At 37.4% G+C, this 20,396-nt stretch overlaps 1 protein-coding gene across 16 annotated transcripts in view; it reads left to right on the forward strand.

Moving 5' to 3' along the window:
- The window catches only part of SOX6 (SRY-box transcription factor 6), a 640,189-nt gene that overhangs the window by 493,570 nt on the left and 126,223 nt on the right, over positions 1-20,396 (forward strand). For 12 of the 16 annotated variants that reach the window (XM_074230208.1, XM_074230209.1, XM_074230207.1 and 9 more), the window contains one exon: positions 17,633-17,756. In XM_074230208.1, coding sequence (XP_074086309.1) covers positions 17,633-17,756 — 124 coding nt within the window. The remainder of the gene's footprint in view (positions 1-17,632; positions 17,757-20,396) is intronic. The other 4 variants (XM_074230201.1, XM_074230204.1, XM_074230213.1 and 1 more) reach the window with 1 other exon arrangement.

Consider the following 20,396-nt stretch of genomic DNA (forward strand, 5'->3'; position numbering starts at 1 on the left):
GATATTTCATTTGGTCTGGAACTCATTTCCATATGGGAAACACCCTTTGTCTAACTATGGCCTAGAGAACATAATTTGCTCCATCAATCTTTTCATTAACATTTAAATTTTTTTTTCTACTTCTTGGTTTATTTTGCTACCTCCTCTATCATTCTAATTCCTTTCCAGGATATTCCCCATTCAGAAAAGATATTTTTTCTTTGCAACTTTCATTTCTAATACTTTGTATTTCTATTTGAGAACTTATCATTCTTTTGGCTCATGGACTCCTTGGACAGCCTGGGGGAAGCCTATGGAACCCCCTTCTTAAAATAATGTTTTTAAATGTGTAAAATAACATACATAGGATTGCAAATGAAACCAATTATATTGAAATTCAGTTATCAAAATATTAAAAATTCCAAGTCAATGAACTCTGAAATCTATCCACAGACTCCATGGGACGGGTTAAAAAAATCCTATTCAAGAATGTTAGAATGCAGCAAGTCCAACAATAGTTGATCAGACTTGTTGTCTATAACATTTCCAAGAAATAATCACCTCGTTTCTTCTTAGAAGGTCTCCTTAGATGGAGAATTCACTGCCCAATAAGGTAATCTGCTCTGCTTTTGGGCAGCTCTCATTGTAATATATTAAATTTAGAGCTCTTTCTCTGCAACTTTCCTTCTCCCTTTTATTCTTAGTCTTCTTTTTGAGGTCAAAGGAAATATTTTCTTTTTTCACTATAGTCCTCCAGTTGTCATGTCTCTCCTATACCTTTGTCTCTTCAGGCTAAAGCTATTCTCATTTCCATCAGCTGATCTTTATTTACCTCCTTTTAAATTCCATTGGTCTTATCTAGCTTGTTCATGTTCCTCATAAAATGTGGCACCCGGAACTGAACATCATCACTCCAGATGCAATCTGACTATGTCAAAGTGCAATAGAATTATAATTTTCCATCTAAGTGTTTAGTAAATGTTTGTTGAATTAGCTGTCACTAGATAATGTTCTGCTTAAGAAGCAGAATTCATCAGTGAGTTTTAGTTCTAGCTTTTGACAGGAAGCTGGACTTTTAAAATTCTTTCTTAAAATTTTACCAGCCAAGTTGGGTACCAGGTGTCAGTCTTCTCCCAATAATATTGCCACTCCATCTTGTGTCTTGTTCCCACCCTGTAAAATAATCCCTCTTCTTGCTTAAATAAATATTTTGCCAGAGTACACCACTTTTTGGCCGATCATCTCTGAAACTTCTAATGTGGTTGGCAGCCTCTTGAGTCAGAGATGGTGCTCCCAGTGTGACATTATGCAGAACGGGTTGAGTAGAAACAGTCCTTGCTTTCTAGGAGTTAATACTGGAAGGAAGTCTCTAAGTCATACTTTATGAGGCACTTAGAATGCTGTGTATACTATCTAGTGAAAAATGGAAAGTGCAGCCTATTAAAAATTTTGCTTTAAAATTAAATACTCTTATGAGATAAATAAAGATTCCCCTCTACCCCCAGGCTTTTCCTTTCTCTCCCTCTCCCCACTGCATAACATATTAAATCTTAACCTGATGAGAGTATCTGGACTTTAAGTTTCAGAATCCATCATAGCTAATGGTAAAGGCTTAGTTGACAAACACTTTAAAAAGTGAATTGGCTTGTTGAGGAAGGAGCTCAGGTTACTTTAATAGATAATTTTGGAGCTGACCTTTATTTCCCATTGCCTCTGTCTGAGGACTGTCATTGGGGAAATGTCTCCAGATGGATGAAGTAGATTTTAAAATTGTATATATCTTTATGGGCACTCCTTCCTGACTTCCAGCTAACATGAACCGAAGATGTTTATTCACTCACCTTTTTGAAAACTATTTGCCATGCAGTCTTGCTCACCCCTGTAAGTTGGTTTTTATTGGGCAATGTAAAGATATAAGATAAACCTTCCCTCTACCTGCAGAGCTTATCTAACTATAATGAATTGTTATAAGACTCATTCCTCACCATCAGGAGAGCAAGAAAAAAAATCATTACTGGACTCTGATCACTACTACAAGATGAAACATATGGGCAATGTATAAGGTCTAAAAGTTGTAATGACTTTGTGATGGGGCAAAGGGTGACAGGAATCTTATTTCTGAAGGGGTTTGTATAGTGAAGGAAATGGCACACTTATCCCAGAGCAGACCCATTTGTATATGTCATTTAAAAACAATAAGAAAAAAAAAATTTTTACTCTGCTAAAATACTTTGATCATTGTGTACTTAATGCGATTCCTGTTTAAGAACAACCATCATTAGTCTTTAATATGTTTCCTATTTCTGTGGAAGTAAGACAGGGAAGGCAGAAGAAACATCCATCTTCACTAGTCTTTGGAAATATCAAAAATAATTGACTAGCTCCGTCTTCTGTGATGGCTCAGTGACCACTAACTGTGACTATTTGCATAATAGTCAACTCTTCACTTCTGTAGTGATAACTGTTTGTATCTGATTAAAATTAAGACTGTTTTAGTTCTCTTGACTTTTCCAGAAGTTGCAAAAATTGAGATTTGCTGTTTGGCTTTAACCAAACAAATGCACACAAGGGGATAACAATATGCTGAGTTTATGCAGATTTTACAACACGAATCTGAATAAAATACCCACTAATAGATCCTTAAGGAGTAATAAACACACATGAATTTTCCTTAGTTGCACTTTAAAGTGATTTTAACATACTACTAGACCTTAACAATAATATTTAATTGACAAGATTATGCATTTGTATGGATTGAAAAGGTGGTAGATATCTAATTCCAAATGAACCATAAATTTCACTTTTGCATAACATGTTTTATTAATTTCTTTATAGCCAGGATGTTCTACTTCCCTCCTAGTGAGAGTTTTTTAAAACATAGTAAGATAATTTAAACACATTTAATTACCATTTATCATCCTTTTTAACTTTATAAAGTAATCTGAGTTCTTTCTTCTCAGGTTTTTATGTCATGTGACTGGGTATGGACAATAGGAAAATACCCTTCAGGATTTATTTTTCTTTGATTCTATTCCTCTTCAATATGATAGTCTACTTACCCCATTCAAACTCTGCTAGCCAGTTGTATGCTGAAACAAACCTGGAGAGCACGACATAGCCTTCTAAATAGACAGGAGAAAGGGATGAGTACCAACACTCCTCCTTATGTCTGAGAGAACTTATGTGACAGTAGAGTAAGGGGTCTTATGAACATACAGTGGAAATCCCAACATACAGTTTGTCATTTCTGGATTGGGGGGCAGTGTCAGAAAATCATTAGGATTTGTAGTAAGTCTTCTACTCCATCCAAATCATTGAAGTTAGCTTGTCGAGGAGGATTGGATTGGAGTCACAGAAAAGGTAGTTTCTTTGGGACCAGTCTAATCAGGTCAATCCCATTCAGACACTTATGATAGGCTTTCGTTTTTGTCATCTGTAAAATAAGGAACTTGGACCAGATGACCTTTAAGGTCTTTCCCATTCAAAATACATAATCATAAATATTTATTGAGTACCTACTCCATGTGAAATACTATTAGATGTTAGAGGTACAAAAGATAAAATGTAAATTAGTCCCATCCACAGGGATTTTGGGTCTCCTTCTGTTCTCCTGGATTATTGTATTCATTGGATCATAGAGCTAGAGGAGAGCTCAGTGGTCATCTACTCCTACCTTCTTATTCTATGGCACTGGGCTGAAGAGGTTAAATGACTTACTTAGGTCATGGAGATAGGGACATAAGAGGAGAAATTTAAACCCAGGTCCTGTGACTTCAGAGCTCTTTGTACCAAATAAGAAACTGGTGAATGAATTGGCTTAATTGGAGAAGGGTGCAAATAGGCTGTTTCCCCCCTTGAGTACCACAGGATAGATTAGACTCTAGGAATGCAAACAGTGGGGGTAATTTTTGCTTTCTTCCTTGAGCATCCAGTTGAAAAAAAATTGATCAAATAAAGAGGTGGGGGGAAACCCTTTACACATTCTATTGAAGATGAAGTATTTAAACAACTCTCAAGGAAGCCAAAGGGGGGAAAATGATGGTGCTTGACTGCTGATGCCCTAGTGAATCATGGCCATGTCAGCCCACTTTGAAAAGATGCGGCTTGAGTAAGCTCATCTGGCATGAGGGGAATTTTAAAAGAGGTATTATTAACAAGAAGGACAAGACCAGCTCTTTTGGAGCTATTAACATCTCTCTGAATATACCAAAAGAAGATTTAAAAAACATGTGTTGTTGACCTGATAGATGGAGCTATTATGATCTTACTTTCAAAGATCATTTCTCTCCTATGTAACTGGAGAAGGGGTTGGAAAGTGCTAGGCTGTGAGGAGGATTTGAAATGTCTTTTCTAAAGGTGAAGCCAGCAGATAGAGTCCAGTTACTCTATTTGCTTGTCCTACCTACCCTTGGTGATAAGGAGCCCAGGATCAGACATGAGGACTGGGAGGGGGGAGCAGGGTACTTGATGCCTGTGATCTAATCTTCTATTTCTGTGGTTAATGTTTTAGACATTTGATTAAGCAATTTATTTAATTGTCCAAATTATCAAAGAGAAGGAAGGCTTCAAGGGGAGTGGATGCTCTCTTTTTAAACACTACAAAAGTGAAGTGATGAAAGTTCTGATGAGTTCTTTAAGAGGGTGCTCTTTCAAATGAGTATGGCCTGGACTCAGAATCCCAGGCGACCATGTGTCTGCTTCCTCACAGAGGGTTTGGAAAGGAGAACCAGCAGGACTTTAAAAGTCCCTGAAGAATTCCTTCCCTCTCCTCTTCAGAGATGGAGGTTAACAGTGTTTTTTAAAAAAGGAGGGGAACTTTTTAAATATCATCTTGATGTGACCAAGTCTATTTAACTTCAACTTTTGACAGTAGGAATTGGGGGTAGGAGTAAGGGTGCCAAGGTTATGACATCCTACAAAAAATGTGGGGAGTACAATTATGGCAGACTGGAACCCTATATGGCTCTGAATATTTCATTGTGTATACTTGGAACTTCTGGAGCTTTGATCTCTAGGAATTATTCCTCTTGAAATCCCTGTTTTGTTCTCTTCTTTCAAGGTACCTTGATTAACTAGAATTGAGGTAATATTCCTCTTGGTGAGCTGAAAAATTTGTTTTCTGGGGATATGTTAAATACAGTGACAACATAGTCCTAATTTATCAGAATTGAATTAAATTAAATTCAACAATTCAACACTGCTATGTGCTCTATCTGCTTTCAAGGAGCTTACACTCTAGCAGGTGAGAAGGACTTACCACATATAAATTTAATATAAACATAGAACACATATAATATATATATATATAATATGAATATATTCAATAGAATATATAATTACATATATGCAAGTGTAATCTATAGTTTATCATGGCCTACATAAAGACATATTTATTAAAAAGTATAGGCACACAAAATATATGTATATATGAAATCTATGTGAGATGATAAAGGTTGGATATGGAAAAGAGTTTGTTACTGAAGAATAGGCTTTCTAGAAGGCACCCCTACAAGGGCAGAAAAGGCAAAGATAAGAGTCATGAGAGTGAAAAGGCTGACATGGAAGGGATTAGAAGTGGTATAAAGGGAAGAGCACTTGTAACCAATATAAAATTTGGTCTCTTAGTCAGCAAACATTTATGTCACTATGTGACATCAAAGAGTAGATTTCCATACCCTTCACAGTGATGGTTAGATAATCATTCAACACATGAGAAAGAGGGAGAAAACTCAAAAGTGGTGGGCACCTATAAAATCACTTGATTTCAGAGCTGGAAAGTTCTTCAGAGGCCATTTAGTTCAACCCATCAATAACTGAACAAGAATCTTCTTTACTTATCTGTCAACTAGTTGTCCAGTCTTCTCTATTGATGAGATAATTATTTTTTAAGGCAGCTCATTCTACTTTTCAAAGTCCTTAATTTTAAGGTTTTCCTCACTTAAATATTCCATTGAATTTGTGATGTTTCTGATTTGGGAGCTCCCTCCAACAATTTAGATTTCAGTCCATACATGTGTGCCCTTCCTGTGTAATTCTTACTCATGTCTTTTTGTAAATTCACCATAGGAGTTTGGGGACAGGGAAGGACCCAGTGGACTGAGATGATTTTGTTAACTTCTCCTGACATCACAAAGGCACTAGTGGAGTACTCTTGTCTGTTCACCTGTAATCCCTCGCTCTCATTACATCATCAGTTCATTTTTCTCTTTTTATCATTCATTTTATCAATGACATCTTTCACTTTTGTTCTTCATATTTCCTCTTGAATTATAGATTGCAACCTGGTTACAATCACCATGTGCTTTGTACAATATTCCTTTTAAATTCTTCAGATGGTTATATTTCATGTTTTGGAATACACTAATAGAATATTAGTATTAAAATGGACTTTTTTCCCAAAGGAAACTTTAGGTCATGAAAAGAGTCATGCAAGTTTCAGAAAACAGTCTAAACCAATTTTCTTTATTGGATGCTGCTTTGAGTGCAAACCATGCTCAAATTTCTGTTATATATATATATATATATATATATATATATATATATATATATTCATATACACCCAACCTTATGCTACGATCAGAGGGTCTTTGGATAGCTATCTCTATGATTGTGTCCTTTAAAAATTTTAATTTACTTTATTCTGTATTTTAAGGAATCTTGAATGATTTTGGTGTATGGCTGGGAGAATCTCATTGGAAAAGGGCCTCTAGAGCTGATATCATTTTGTTTTATTGTTTTTCTATATTCTTCTTTCACCAGATCCATCTAAATTTTTCCTCTGTAACATTTTTTTATCTGTTGTTTTTCATTCTACCCTTTTGGGCCAGACAAAACAAGTCTAAAACCTCTTCTGCATGAAATAACTTAAAATATTTTTTTCCCTCACTACATACCCAAATGTAGCTATCATCTTTTGTTTTTTTCCCAAGGTAATTATCTTCAATTCCTTCTATTGCTTCTCATTTGTGTTGATCTTAAGGCCCTTCACTATCCTGGCCAATATCTTCTGAATTCTCAGACACTCATCAATGTCCAACATAAAATGTGACTCCCAGAACTTAATGCAGTTATTCCATATGTGAGCTGACCAGGCACAGAGCAGAATTGAAGAATTTTATTAACTTGAACCGTCAATGCTTAAAATTTCTAAATTCATGATCCTGCCCTTTCTCTTCTCCCCATTTCATTTTTAGAAGACAGAAGCAAATATATTATTTCCATAATTAAAAATAAAATGAATTTTGAAAAAAAAGTAAAGTAAACATCCCAAGCCAAAGAATGGAGGTTAAAAATGGGATTTCCTATAGGGAAATAGACATATAGAATAGTTTCCAAGAAGTATAAAAAATTCCAAACCTTTGAGGAGAGGAGCTAAATATCTTTCTGTAGGCATGCACTAGTGAACAACATGGGGCAGAAGATAACTAAAGACCAATTTGTGTGATATATACTAAACATCATGAGATAAAGTATAGGTGGTGCTCACTACAATTCAGTGACTCAGGGGAGAAAGAACTATATTTGTTTTCAAAAGATTTTTTTTTGACAAAAGTGGTTGAAATCAAAAGTTGTTTCTGTCAAATCCTTAGCAACTCAGACAATTCAGTCTCTTAATCCTGCCCTTCCAAACCCTTGCTTTCTTGCTCTTCATTTTATCCTGGTTGCCATTTTCTAGATGAATTATGTGGGCATGTGTGTGGGTGCCTGGCTTCCCATGGTCTGAGGAATCTCTCTGGCCACTCACATGGGAGAACGGAAGGATCTTTGGATCTTTTCCTGCTATATTTTCCATTCCTTCTGTTTGATCCTAAGCTGTGCTTCCTTCCTGAGCAGCATCTTATGCAAATAGCTTAGGATTCTTCTATGTAATAAATAAGAGAGAGAGTTATCAAGGGGATTGGCTTGCTATTTTTCTTTCCTTATCCCCCCCCCTCACAATAGAAACAGTCTCTGCAGTGGTTTTAAGAATTCTAAAACTCCAAAGTGTAAGTAAAGAGCTATTTGTTTGAATCTCTGCCCCCCCTCCCAACTCTCCTCACTTAGGGTCTCCAATATAGGCAGTGATATTCACATGTCCATGATTTCCAATACAAATACTTATCTTCCATCAGTACAAAAGTTAAATAATCTTCATGAAAGAGAAAATGAGCCCCCCTGAGTGTCCCTCTGTTTGCATATTAGTGGCAGAGCAGGGTCTCTGCCAAGTTGCTCTCTGGCTGACTGCTACAGATGCTCTATTCTCAAGTATTCTGAGTCAGATCTTTAGTGCGAGTCTTCAGGGACAAACAATAGCACCTGTTCCTTACAAGATATCAGGCCGGTTAGCCCATTCATGTATCTTTAATGAAGCTCTGGGGCAGATGGCACAAAGTGGCATCATCAACAACTTAGCACCGAGGAGACAAAAGGGGAGAGTGTCGCGGCAACAATGCCGCTATTTTTGACGAATGGGAAGAGACAGAGTCGAAGTGTTTCACCGGCATCTGCTGCTGTCTTGATTTTCTGAGAGACCTGAGGAACATCCTGGCAATTAAAATTTCTGGGCATGTCGCCGATTTGATGAAGAATGTGTAAAAGGACAAAGCTTTTGGCCAGGGACTTGGCAAGTTTTTCATTAATGGACAGTTGTGCTTTGGGGCATCCATTATATAGCTTTCACCGGCCTCCCTGAAACAGAACCGTGGTCGGCATTTTAGTCTCCATGCTGTTATGGGAAGCCGGCAAGGGTTTGTGCCCATTGGCCACCACAAAACTATCATTTTCCTTCATATTTTTAGAATAATTATAACAACAATAACAATAGATTACATTTGTATAGTGCTTTAAGGTTTGTGAGGCATTTGGACACATTGTCTCATCTGATTGGCATGATAATTTTTACAAATGAGATTTTATTATGATCCCCATTTTACAGATGAGGAAACTGAGGCTCACAGAGGTTACATGACTTGCCTGGGTTCAGAGATCTAGTAAGTTTCTTGAGACAGGAAAGGTATGATGGATTTGGAAGCAGGAGACCCAGGTTCCAATCTTGCTAACTGTGTGCCATCTGAACAAGTCAATTTACCTCTCAGAATCTCATTTTCCTCATCTGTAAAGTGAAGGGGTTGGACTAAATGGCTTTTCAATTCTCCATTTGTTCCTAATCAATGATCCTATTATCCTGTGAATCCAGCTTCCCCAGATCTAGGTTTCATTTCTTTAAAAATAATTCTTGGTGATCTCAATCTTGGATGTTTACAGGACCAAAACAGTTTTTACTTTATAGGGATGATTAAAGAGTCTTCAAAACTGGGCCAGAAAAATCTAGGTCCAATCTTCATTCATAAGGATAAAGAATTTCAAGAACTTTTCTGTGCATGCTGTGTGAAGATCTGTTGCTTCAATGGAATCTGGAATCTGATTTTTTTCTTTCTTCAGTAAAATATTAATTTTCCATCTTTAGGGGATTGCTGCTTCCCATGTATCTGACTCCCTTGACAGGTCTGCAAATGTAAAGCTGGGGTGATTTGAGGAAGAGAGAATCCTGGAAAGAAGATGAAAGAAAGGATTAGAGAAAGCAGCCAGAAGAAGCCTAGGCATGGGGCTCAGAGTTTTCTTCCTTGTTATGGGGGGGACTTTTTTCTTTGCCTTGCTGCCTTAAGGATCACAGCTGAGGCAATCTGGCTGTTGCCTTCAGCTGCAAACTGAATGAAGTGTCTTGGAATTTGTTTTGTACAGGTAGGAGGAGTTTTTATATTCATATTAAGCTCTTGTGACCCAGATGCATGTAGAAGAGACTTTTAGCCCTGCTTCCCTATCCTAATCCCATCAAATGATCTTGCTATTTCTATTCCCCCAAATTTGTCCTCTATGGCCTCAATTTCATTCCAAGTCCTTCTGAGAAAGCAAACTAGAGAAGATGTTCTCAGAGGGAACTTTTCTGCTATTTTCACTGAGGATCTCCTGTTTGGCCAGGTGGGCAGGCTTCCGAAACAGTCTTGCCGTTGGAAATGTTTTCTGATCTGCAACACTGCTAGATTCTAAGCCGTTATCATCCCTTTGAAAGCATGCCAAAATGAGGCACGCTTAGAATCACAGAATCTCAGAGTGAAAAAGGATTTTAGAAGTTATTTAATCTAACCTACTGGTATATGTGTGCAGGAATCCCCTCTACACCATTTTCAAGCGGGGGGCGGGGTGGTCACACATTTTTACTTGAACACATTCTTTGATGAGTAGTTCATGACCACCTGAGACAACTGTTTATTCTGTTATCAGGCAGTTCTGATGATTTTCTCGTGTACTAGGGTCCTGGTAAGTTCTATTAGTTCTATTAATCCTAGTTCTTTCCTTTCTCACATCAAGCCTTTTATTAAATGCCTACTTTGTTCCAGCCCTGTGCTAGTCACAAAGACAGAAATGAATTTCAAGGAACTCCTACTTTACTGGGGAAGACAATACAGTAAATGACATTTACACGATGTTTTTTTTTTAATTTTTTAATTTTGCAAGGCAAATGGGGTTAAGTGGCTTGTCCAAGGCCACACAGCTAGGTAATTATTAAGTGTTTGAGACCGGATTTGAACCCAGGTACTCCTGACTCCAGGGCGGGTGCTTTATCCACTGCGCCACCTAGCCGCCCCTACACAATGTTTTAAGGAATGCAAAATGCTTCACGTGTTACTATACTTGATCCTCACATTAACTTTGGAACACACAACTAATTAGTGTCTTAGACCGGATTTGAACCCAGGTCTTTAGACCTCCAAGTCCAACACTCTGACATAGAAAGAACTTATGTCTCCTTCTGCTTCTCATTCTTCCCTCTGAGGTCTTTTCTACATGGTGACTTTTGGAGATGTTTTCATCCTCCTCTTGACTCCCGACTCACCCAAATCAAGCCTTCACACTAAACACATCCAGTTTATCTTCCTCTACTATGATCTCCAGTCTGCTCCATCTCATCTGAATCTGATCTGATTTGTCTTTTTGGTTTTTACCTTAGTAACTGAAAATTTCATTGGTAATGGTCCTGAGATGCAGATATACTATTAGTAGTAGAAGAAGCTAGTATTTATATGGAACTTTAACATTTGCAAAGAATTTTACATATGTTATTTCAGTTTTTCTTCTATAAGTAGGTGGTATTGTTATTATTATTATTATTATTATTATTTTCATTTTACAAATGAGGAATCTAAGACTGGGAGAGCTAAATGATTAACCAAAGTTCACATAATTATTAAGTTTCTGAAGGCTTGATTTGAATTTGAGTTCTCCCCAACAAAAGTCTAACACTTCATTTATTTTGATTGAGCCAAAAACCCACGAGGGCAGGGCAGATAAAGTATTCCTTGCTGTGTTCTAAGCAGGGGTACCCATCAAATGCTTTTTTAGGGAGAAGGGAGACTTTCACAGGACATTGTGTTTACTCACAATTAAAGACAACTCCACCATCACACCTTAATGTAACTATTTGCATTTCCATATGGCAGCCAGGTTCTGTTTTCTGGAAATCTCAGTTCAATGATCACTTTTTCCTGGGATTGAGCTGTGTTTCCTTAGCATTCTGAAATGATTTCTGAAAGAGGAGCCTTGCTCTTCTGTTCCTCAGCTCAGACTTCACCTGGCAGAGAGCATTCATATTTGTCCTTGACAAAGGGTATTTTTAAAGCTTTGCGTTTGTATCTTACTTAAAATAACTTCGGAGCATATTTTGCATTTGGAGTTGAATGACCAGTGCTAGTGTGTACAAGAGCCAAAGTAGAAAAAAAATTACTGAAGGAAAAGAATAGTGATGAGGCTGGATGGTACAATGGGAAGATCTGGGGATCTAGAATCTGGACACTTGGTTTGCCCCAGTCACTGACTCACTGTATGTCATTGGACAAATCATTTGCACTTTATCTGCTTAGAAAAGAAAAGAAAAGAAAAAAGAGATCTGATTTCTGAGGCCCTTCTGGTTCTAAAATTCTGCTTATGAATATCAACTTAAGACCCTAGTCTGATAATTAATAGAATAAAGTTACAAAGAACTCTTTTAAAATGCAGTTTGGATATTCTTACATACTATCTCAATTCTAGAATCCCATATTTTGATACTTTTGTGTGGGCACCCATCATTCCTTCTCCTATCTTCCCATCCAATATCATTCTCGTCCATGTCTTTGGATGACTTCTTCATCGAGGTTAGCCTTACATACAAATTGTCATTCTCTAGGGTTGCCTTATCTTTACTGCATTTAGGGCCGTCCCTCTGTTATCCTTGACTCTTTCTACATCACTGATCTACCTCTTTTCCTCCATTCTGTGGTCATGATTCATAATCAACAAACTGATTGAAATAGTTTGCTCACCTTTTCTCTACTATTGAATATTGGAAGAGAATACAATAGCATGGGAAAAAAAGCCTTAGAAGAGGAGTTAGCTTGAGTTGACATGCATGTTTGTTCAACTGAATTGAAATAAATTTAAATGAATTATTGACTATAACCCCAGGTCTCAGTCAATATAGTAAGTTACTTTGTTTCTTTCCCTGTATGATAGAAGACTGGCAGTTTATCCTATGATTAACAATCTATCTTTCCCTTTCTTCCTGAGTCCATTGAGATGGTAAAACTTTTGTTTTCTGACATAGGATCATAGATGTGATGTTTCAAGGGACCTGGGTGGCCATTTGTACAACATCTTTCTCCTCATTAAGACTTTGTGATGTTTCATCTGGCTCCTACATTAAGATGCTGATACTTATTCTTGGCCTTTTGTGCTTTCCAGAGAGCCAACAACTTGTTCAAATGGTTATCTCAATTTATACCTCCTTTGATGAAGTGAAGACCTTCAGATGTTAGATTAGGGGACCCTTGATGCTTTAAGGATGAAAGTGTGGCCACAAAGGTCATTTCCCTTTTATATATGTTCCATAGCCTGAAAATTTGGGGACTACTGTTCAATTCACCCAATGCTTATTTTCCTGAATCCTTCCCCATCTCCACTTCCCCCACTCCAATCAGTTATTCTCAAAATATGGTCCAGGGATTCCCAGGGAATTCTCCAAGTCCCTTTTTAGGGGGAGGGGTCCACAATGTCAAAACTATTTTCATCATAATGCCAAGACATTTTAACTTCTATCATAGAAAAAATAGCCATAACCCATATAAATAAAATCCTTTGGTGATGGTGGTTCCTCATTAATATTTAAGAAAGTAAAGGGTCTTGGGACTAAAAAAAAGTTTGAGAATTATTTCTAAATAATATTTAGGCTTTAACATTATAGCATTTTTAAAGACTTTGAAAACTATCTTCATTTGGTGACCTATGAACTCTGGTAACCTTGTTGCTATTGAGTCACAGTTTTAGTTAAGAATTGGAAGAAAGCAGGGGCAGCTAGGTAGCATAGTGGATAAAGCACTGGCCCTGGAGTTAGGAGTACCTGGGTTCAAATCTGGTCTCAGACACTTAATAATTAACTAGCTGTGTGGCCTTGGGCAAGTCACTTAACCTCGTTTGCCTTATAAAAAAAACCTAAAAAAAAGAATTGGAAGAAAGTAAGTTCTGAAATCCACTCAGGTGTTCTTCCCTTAAAATAGTTATATGTTAGAAAGATAGTTTTGAGTTTCCCTAGGTGACAAAGCCTTTAATGATTCCATGGCTATTGTATATTCATTCACCAAATATACAATCAACAAATGCTAATTTGAATCACCAAATTCTATGTTGGGAGGAGCTTTGAAAATCATCCATCCTCTCAGCCAATATAGGACTTATTTCCACTGCATCTTGCACGAATGTACATTTCGTCTTTGTTTACACCATTCCAGGGTGGAGGAGTTTCCAAACACATAAGGAAGTCCAAGTTTTGGGCAGGCCCATTATTGGACAAAAGAATGAAAATCCCTTATTAAAATCCAAGGTCTAACAGTCTGTCACTGTCCTTCATTGCTTCAAGTTCTGCCCTTTAGAGATACCTAAAATGAGCCAGACTTATTTTAGTGACCTGCCATTTCCTTCTCCAGCTCATTTTACAGATTAGAAAACTGAGACAAGAAGGGTTAAATGACTTCTCCAGGGTCACATAGCTAGTAAGTATCTGAGGTCAGATTTGAACTCAGGTCTTTCTGATTACAGGTTTGATGTTCTATCTACTCCACTGCCTGGCTGCCTAGAAAGAACATTAGAGGTTTTCTAATTCAGGCCTATGATTTGAATTAATTAATGATTTTATAGATGAGAAGACTGATCTTAGAGGGGAAAGTGACATATAGAGCAATGGTGGGATTTGAACTCAGCTTTTTGTAACTCAAAGGTCAGGGTTCTTCCCTCTTCCACATATAAGTCTTTCAAATATTAGAAGATAGTGATCATACCTCTTTTCCCTCCATCTCACCAAATCTTCTAGCCATCCATCCTTCTGTCTTTCATCAATTCTCATACACTATGATTTCCAAACCTTCCCACCAGCTTTCATATTTCAGATTTTAGCAAAGTACCTCAGTCTAATGGAAAGGATGCAAATGACAGTTGGATGCAGACACTGGCTCTGTCTCTTAATGTCCTTGTGAACTTGGGCAGAGTCTTTGACTTCTCTGGATCTCCAGGTTCCTCTTAATAAACTAGAAGATTTGAGCTAGATAACTTTCAAGATTCTCTCCAGTCCTTCCTCTAGGATGCTAATACAGAAACCTTAAACCTTCAATTGACTGCCTCTGGCCATGCATCCATACTTTTTGCTTTACAGAATCATAGACTTTTAGTCCTAGAAAGGAACCTGAAAGATCATTTAGATGTCCTCTCCCCCTTATTTTATAGATTAGGAAATGAAAGAGAAGTCTAAGTTTACACAGCTAATAGGTAGTGATTCTGGATCTTGAACCCAGGTTTCCAGACCCGCCCTGGGGTTCTCCATGGGTGACCAGCAGCATCCTTGGCATTGTTCCATGAAGTTAAAGGCCAGGAATGGCACTTGGGGGAATCAGTTCCAATTTAGCCAAGTTAAGCCTATACTCCTAACAGTCAAAAGCCATGGCTTCCTTACCTCAGCTAAAATGAAAGAAATAGCTGCCCAAAGCTAGTTTCTTCCACGCCCCACTGGCAAGGTAGTAATTGCACAAAGACCTTTTTATTAGAAGTTGATTTTCCTGAGAAATGAATTCAGAAAAATACTGTAAAGTGTTTATTTTTCCCTTGACCTTTATTAACCTACATCTTTGGGCCTTCCCCAGAGAAAAGTTGTTGGTAAATTAAGCCTTATGGACACACACAGTAGCATTTCTGTACTGCATCAGTGATTGTAGAAGGAGTGGGGATATGACAAGGAAATTTGGCACTATTTAAACAATGTCATAGGTCAACATATGGGATTTGACCAAAGAAAATAAGGTTTATGGAATTAAAAGGGAGGAGGGGGTTGAAGTACTTTGGAGGTTTAGTTTGACTTTTTTAATAGGATATGGGATGCCTTGTGGACAAGAGACCTGGATATGAATCCCAGTTCTGTCCTTTCTTGGGTGACTTTCAGCAAGTCACTTAACCTCTGAGGGGCCTCAGTTTCTTCATCTGTAAAATTTAAGAAGTCATATTAGAAGCTCCCTTCCAAATGTGACATTGGTAACTCTATAAATGGTTCCCATTCACAGTAGGGAAGAAATCTATAAACCCTGTTTAATTTAACTTGGTAATTTCTTTTGATACTTCCTAGGATTGATATGTATGCCTTTAAATATTTAGTTTTCTTTAATCAAAGTAGATTAAAAGATGGCTGGAAACTGCACTATAATGCTAGCCAGGAGGGAGAGCGGGAGAGAGGGAGAGAGGGAGAGAGGGAGAGAGGGAGGGAGGGAGAGAGAGAGAGAGAGAGAGAGAGAGAGAGAGAGAGAGAGAGAGAGAGAGAGAGAGAGAGAGTGAGTGCTGGGAAAATGCAGAGATATTGTAGGAGGCAGGGTTTCTTGTGTCTCAACCTTCATTTTTAATATGTAGCATACAAATGCTGATAGAAGGTGCAGAATTTTCTCCTTTTGCATTTTTGTGCTCTTTGATACATTTATTAAGGTCAAATGAAATTTGATATAGTAGGATTTATTCGGAAATGCTCTCTGAATACAACTCCATAATTACTGAGCTACACTATCGTACACAGGGCTGTAAAACTGCTCAGACAGACAAGCAATTTATATGTTACACCGAGGTGTGTATAGCAAAGAATATTAGTCTAATTGGGAGCCAAGATGTGGTGGTCTTAAATCTGAAGCATGGTGGGGAGGCAGGGAGAAGGGGGCAGGGATTTCTAGGAAGCCCTCTAAACATACTGCCATAAGACTGCATAGTGAACTACCTGAGGAGGAGAGATACTACTTTTTGAGTATATAATAGCTAAACATCATTTCCATCATTTCTAACCCAGTATGCTAACCACATATTTCTCCCAAACATGGGAAAAATATCTAGACTCTGTTTTATGTTCTTTTTATCTAGATTGTATTTATTTATCTGTTATCTATCTTGTATTTTTCTCTCTATATAGAATGTATTCATCTTTTATCTATATCTATATTTATCTTTTATCTATCATGTATTTATTGAACTTTTATCCATCTAGCATTTATCTTTTTAGTCATGTATTTAACTCTTTCTCTTCCTCCTTCCATTTCTCTGTCTCTCTCCCCCCCTTCCTTGTCCCCCCAGCCATCTATCTATCCATTTATTTGCCTTTTCTCTCTATCTCTGTCACTTAGCACCATGTCTGGAAGATGCCAGATGCATTGCTTGATGATTTGAACTAACTTGCTTAGCTTTTCCCTTTCTTCCTTACAAAAGCCATACAATAAACTTTCAATGAATTCTAGTGTAACAAATATTAATTAACAATTGTGGGCAAAATACTCTCATAGGCTTTTGTGGTAGGTGGTGGTGATACAAGGTTTAAGCAGCACATGGCTTTTGCCCTCATGAAATTTAGAATCTAGGAGAGGAGGAGAGGTGACCAGAACTGTGCAATAGGAAAATGACTTTGGCAGTCCTGTAGGTGACAGATTAGAGGAAGGAAGAGGTAGGGAAGTCAGTAAGGTGGCTATTATCACAGTCTTGATCACAGTTAACATAAGCTTAAAACAGGGTGCTAACCTTGGGGGTAGAAAAGATAGTCCCTTAAATAAATAAATAAGGAAAAAATTAGTCTCTAAAGATGGTTAACTCCTTGAAATAGAAGGAAAAGAGTAAGAATTTCTTATCTTCTTGAGACTTTGTTTTCTTATGTATAAAATGAGGGTATTGGGCTAGAAAAGGGATTCTTAAGTTTTGTGTATATGTCTCATAGATTCCATTAAAAGTCTGGAATCTTTCTCTGGATAATATTTTTCAATGTCCCAAATAAAATATATAAAACTACAAAGAAAGTAAAATAGTTATCTAAATTAAAAACATTTATGAATTTAAAATTAAGTAACCTTGGACTGGCTAATCTCTAGAATTGATGCCTATTCTGACTGCCTTGGGGTTCCAGGTTTGGGGGTTGGATGCAAAGTTATATGTCTTTGGTCTAGGTTTGTAAGCAGATTGGAGTAGTTGCTGGGGAAGAGGCGACTGTGGGAGCACATGGTGATCTCTATAAGCAATGGAAAATAAATACCTGGCAAGACACATTTGCATTATGTCTGATCATAGGCTCTCTTCTGTTTAGCAGGTTCAGGGTCACATGCCTCCGCTCATGATCCCAATTTTTCCACACGACCAGCGGACACTGGCGGCAGCTGCTGCTGCCCAACAGGGATTCCTCTTCCCCTCTGGAATACCATACAAACCAGGTAAGCAGAAGGGGACCTATTGAAATTACTTTAGAAATACTGTTAGAAGAACCCAGCTTTATTACTTGGGAAGCTCAGACTATATTGAAGCCGTTCTTCACAATAGAGATGGGTGGAAATGGCTAAGATACTCAAAAATTTAGCTATAGGTTATGTTGGGACTATTAGGTTTGCTGAGCTATTTGGGTATATTTTGCTCTAAAAATTAAACTTTGCTTCCTTGGTAGTCCTATTTTTAGTATTATCCTGTAGTTTAAATATTTGGGATTCCCATTTTTGGTATGACATTTGGAAGAAGACTATTTGATATTTTCAGTTTTGCCTATTCCTTCTATGACCAATAGTTGCCTATAAAAGAGTACCCCTTCTCTTTCTGAGGGCTTTGCTACCCTAGGGGAAAAGGGTCACATGCAGTAGACTATGTTATCTCTCTGACTTTTGACTTCTTTTTTGTTGAAAAAGGCAGAACCTAGTACAATTTACTTAGCTTGCCACTAATAGGTAACATTTAGACTTCTTTCTAGATAATAAAGCATCCAGGAACTCCTCCTCATTCATTGCCAAGTCTTGAAACAGGTCACATAACCTTGCACTGAAATATGTTTTGAGATGATTTAGCAAATGTTATGATTTCTTTCTTTATTCCTCTGAGTTTACTGGACTCCTGGGGAATTCAATTAGGGCCATAATGGTTTGAAGCTACTTTCAGAGCCTCCTTGTAAACAGGGCTTTAAATGTTTAAAGATTTGTTGCCAAAGGAATCCACCGTAAGAAGATAGTTAAGTAAATAAAAGTCAACCTTATTTTCATTTGTGCATTCTTTGTAAGTGACCTCAGCCCAGAAGCAGCGACCTTGTTCTGCTCATTAATAATTTTTTTATGTCAAGCTCTTTTTTATATATTAACCACCAAATCTGAGTGCAGCAGTTTCTTTGGACATAAATCATGGGGTTTACAAAGTGAGCAAAGACACCAGGTTTTATCTTTCTTTTTTTTCTTTCTTTCTTCATATGTACAGACCCTATGAAACACATTGCTTTGCCCTTCCTTTATTCAGGCAAAACTTCAAAAATAGTTTTTTTTTTAATTAACCAAATGAACTCAGGGAATTTTGTCCCTTTAACTGTTGATAGGGGTAGGTTCATTGTCTTTGATTACTACTGATCTACATTTAGTAGAGAAGTCTTGCCTTGGAGGGAAAGCACAGAATGTTTGATAAGACCCAAATGATTATGGAGATGAAAAAGGAACTTGTAGTCTTAGAAGATTGAAAATAATCTTCCCAAGTTCTTTCTTAGGCTTCTGATTTCACTGAAATTCAGACTGGGAATGAATCAGAGTTCTATGGTTTGATGGCTTCTGGGGAATGGAAGGAAATAAGATGGGTATCCCTTGACCGTCTGACCCATATTCCTTATTGGGCTGAATGCCAATCATAAGGATGACAGATCTATATTCTTTTCTTGAGAATAAAATTCAGTGAAAATATGGCTTACATCCTCTTTTGACTAATGGAAGTGATATATTAATGTCAGAACTGTACCAATCATTAATCATGACCTTACCTATGGGCAAAACATCCTGACTTGACCTGGTTCTGCATTGCCACCCTTGTCTCTGTCTCAGGATTATTAATACTTAAGTTGGGAAGCACTTAACATCAAAAAATCAGTTATCAGAAGTTTTTTTAAATAAAAAAACACAAATAAGACTCCCTGCTAATAGGGGATTGAAACCTTTGTTTATAGAATGGTTCAATCTGCATCAAGAAAAGTAGTAGTCATTTCAACTCATTCGAAATCCTTGAATTAATGAAAAACACATGGAAAAGACATCAGCACTCTGGATGCATCTTTATGATGCATTGTAATTCTGACTTGTAGGGAAGGCCTACAAATTATGCTGTGTAAAAATCAGATGTAAATGTGAATTGTGATGTGAGACAAGGGGAATTGCACAATGCAAAGACCACTGGACTTGATTAATGTTGAGTCCTGTGTTTTAGTTCTAGCTCTACAACTCGCCTACTGAGTGACCATAGGAGAGTCATTGCCCCTCCTCACCCATCTGAGTCACAGTTCCCTTATCTGCAAAGTGGGAAGAAGTCCCTTGTTATCACATTTCTGAATAGGAGGTTGTTTCAATGAAAGTAGGTTTTAAACCTTAATGAACTATTGAAATCTAAGCATGGTTTTGGGTACCAATTTAGAAGGGTTATTAACAAAACTGAAGCATATGCAATGAAGGATAACTTCCAAAGAACTGACAACATTAGCTAGAGTAGAGATGGCAGGTTGGGCCAGGAAGATTTAGCTTAGAGAAGAGAAGGTGGTAGGTTGGGTGGGAATGATAGTTGTCTTCAAATATTTGGTAGATTCTTATATGGAAAAGAATTATAATTGTTCATCATGACCCCAGAGGAAAGGACTTGAGCATTGTGTTCATTGTGTTCATATTATAGGGGGACAGATTTTAGACTATCTAAATATGGGTTCTCTCAATAGGAAGTGAGTTCCTCGTCACTAGAAATCTTGAAGTAGATAATTACTTGATGGGAATATAAGAAAAAATACCTTTTCATGTATGAAATAGACTAGATGTCCTCTGAGGACTATGACCATCAATAATCAAAGATTTAAT

This window comes from Macrotis lagotis, chromosome 3, assembly GCF_037893015.1.
Source record: "Macrotis lagotis isolate mMagLag1 chromosome 3, bilby.v1.9.chrom.fasta, whole genome shotgun sequence".
Classification (NCBI taxonomy): domain Eukaryota; kingdom Metazoa; phylum Chordata; class Mammalia; order Peramelemorphia; family Peramelidae; genus Macrotis; species Macrotis lagotis.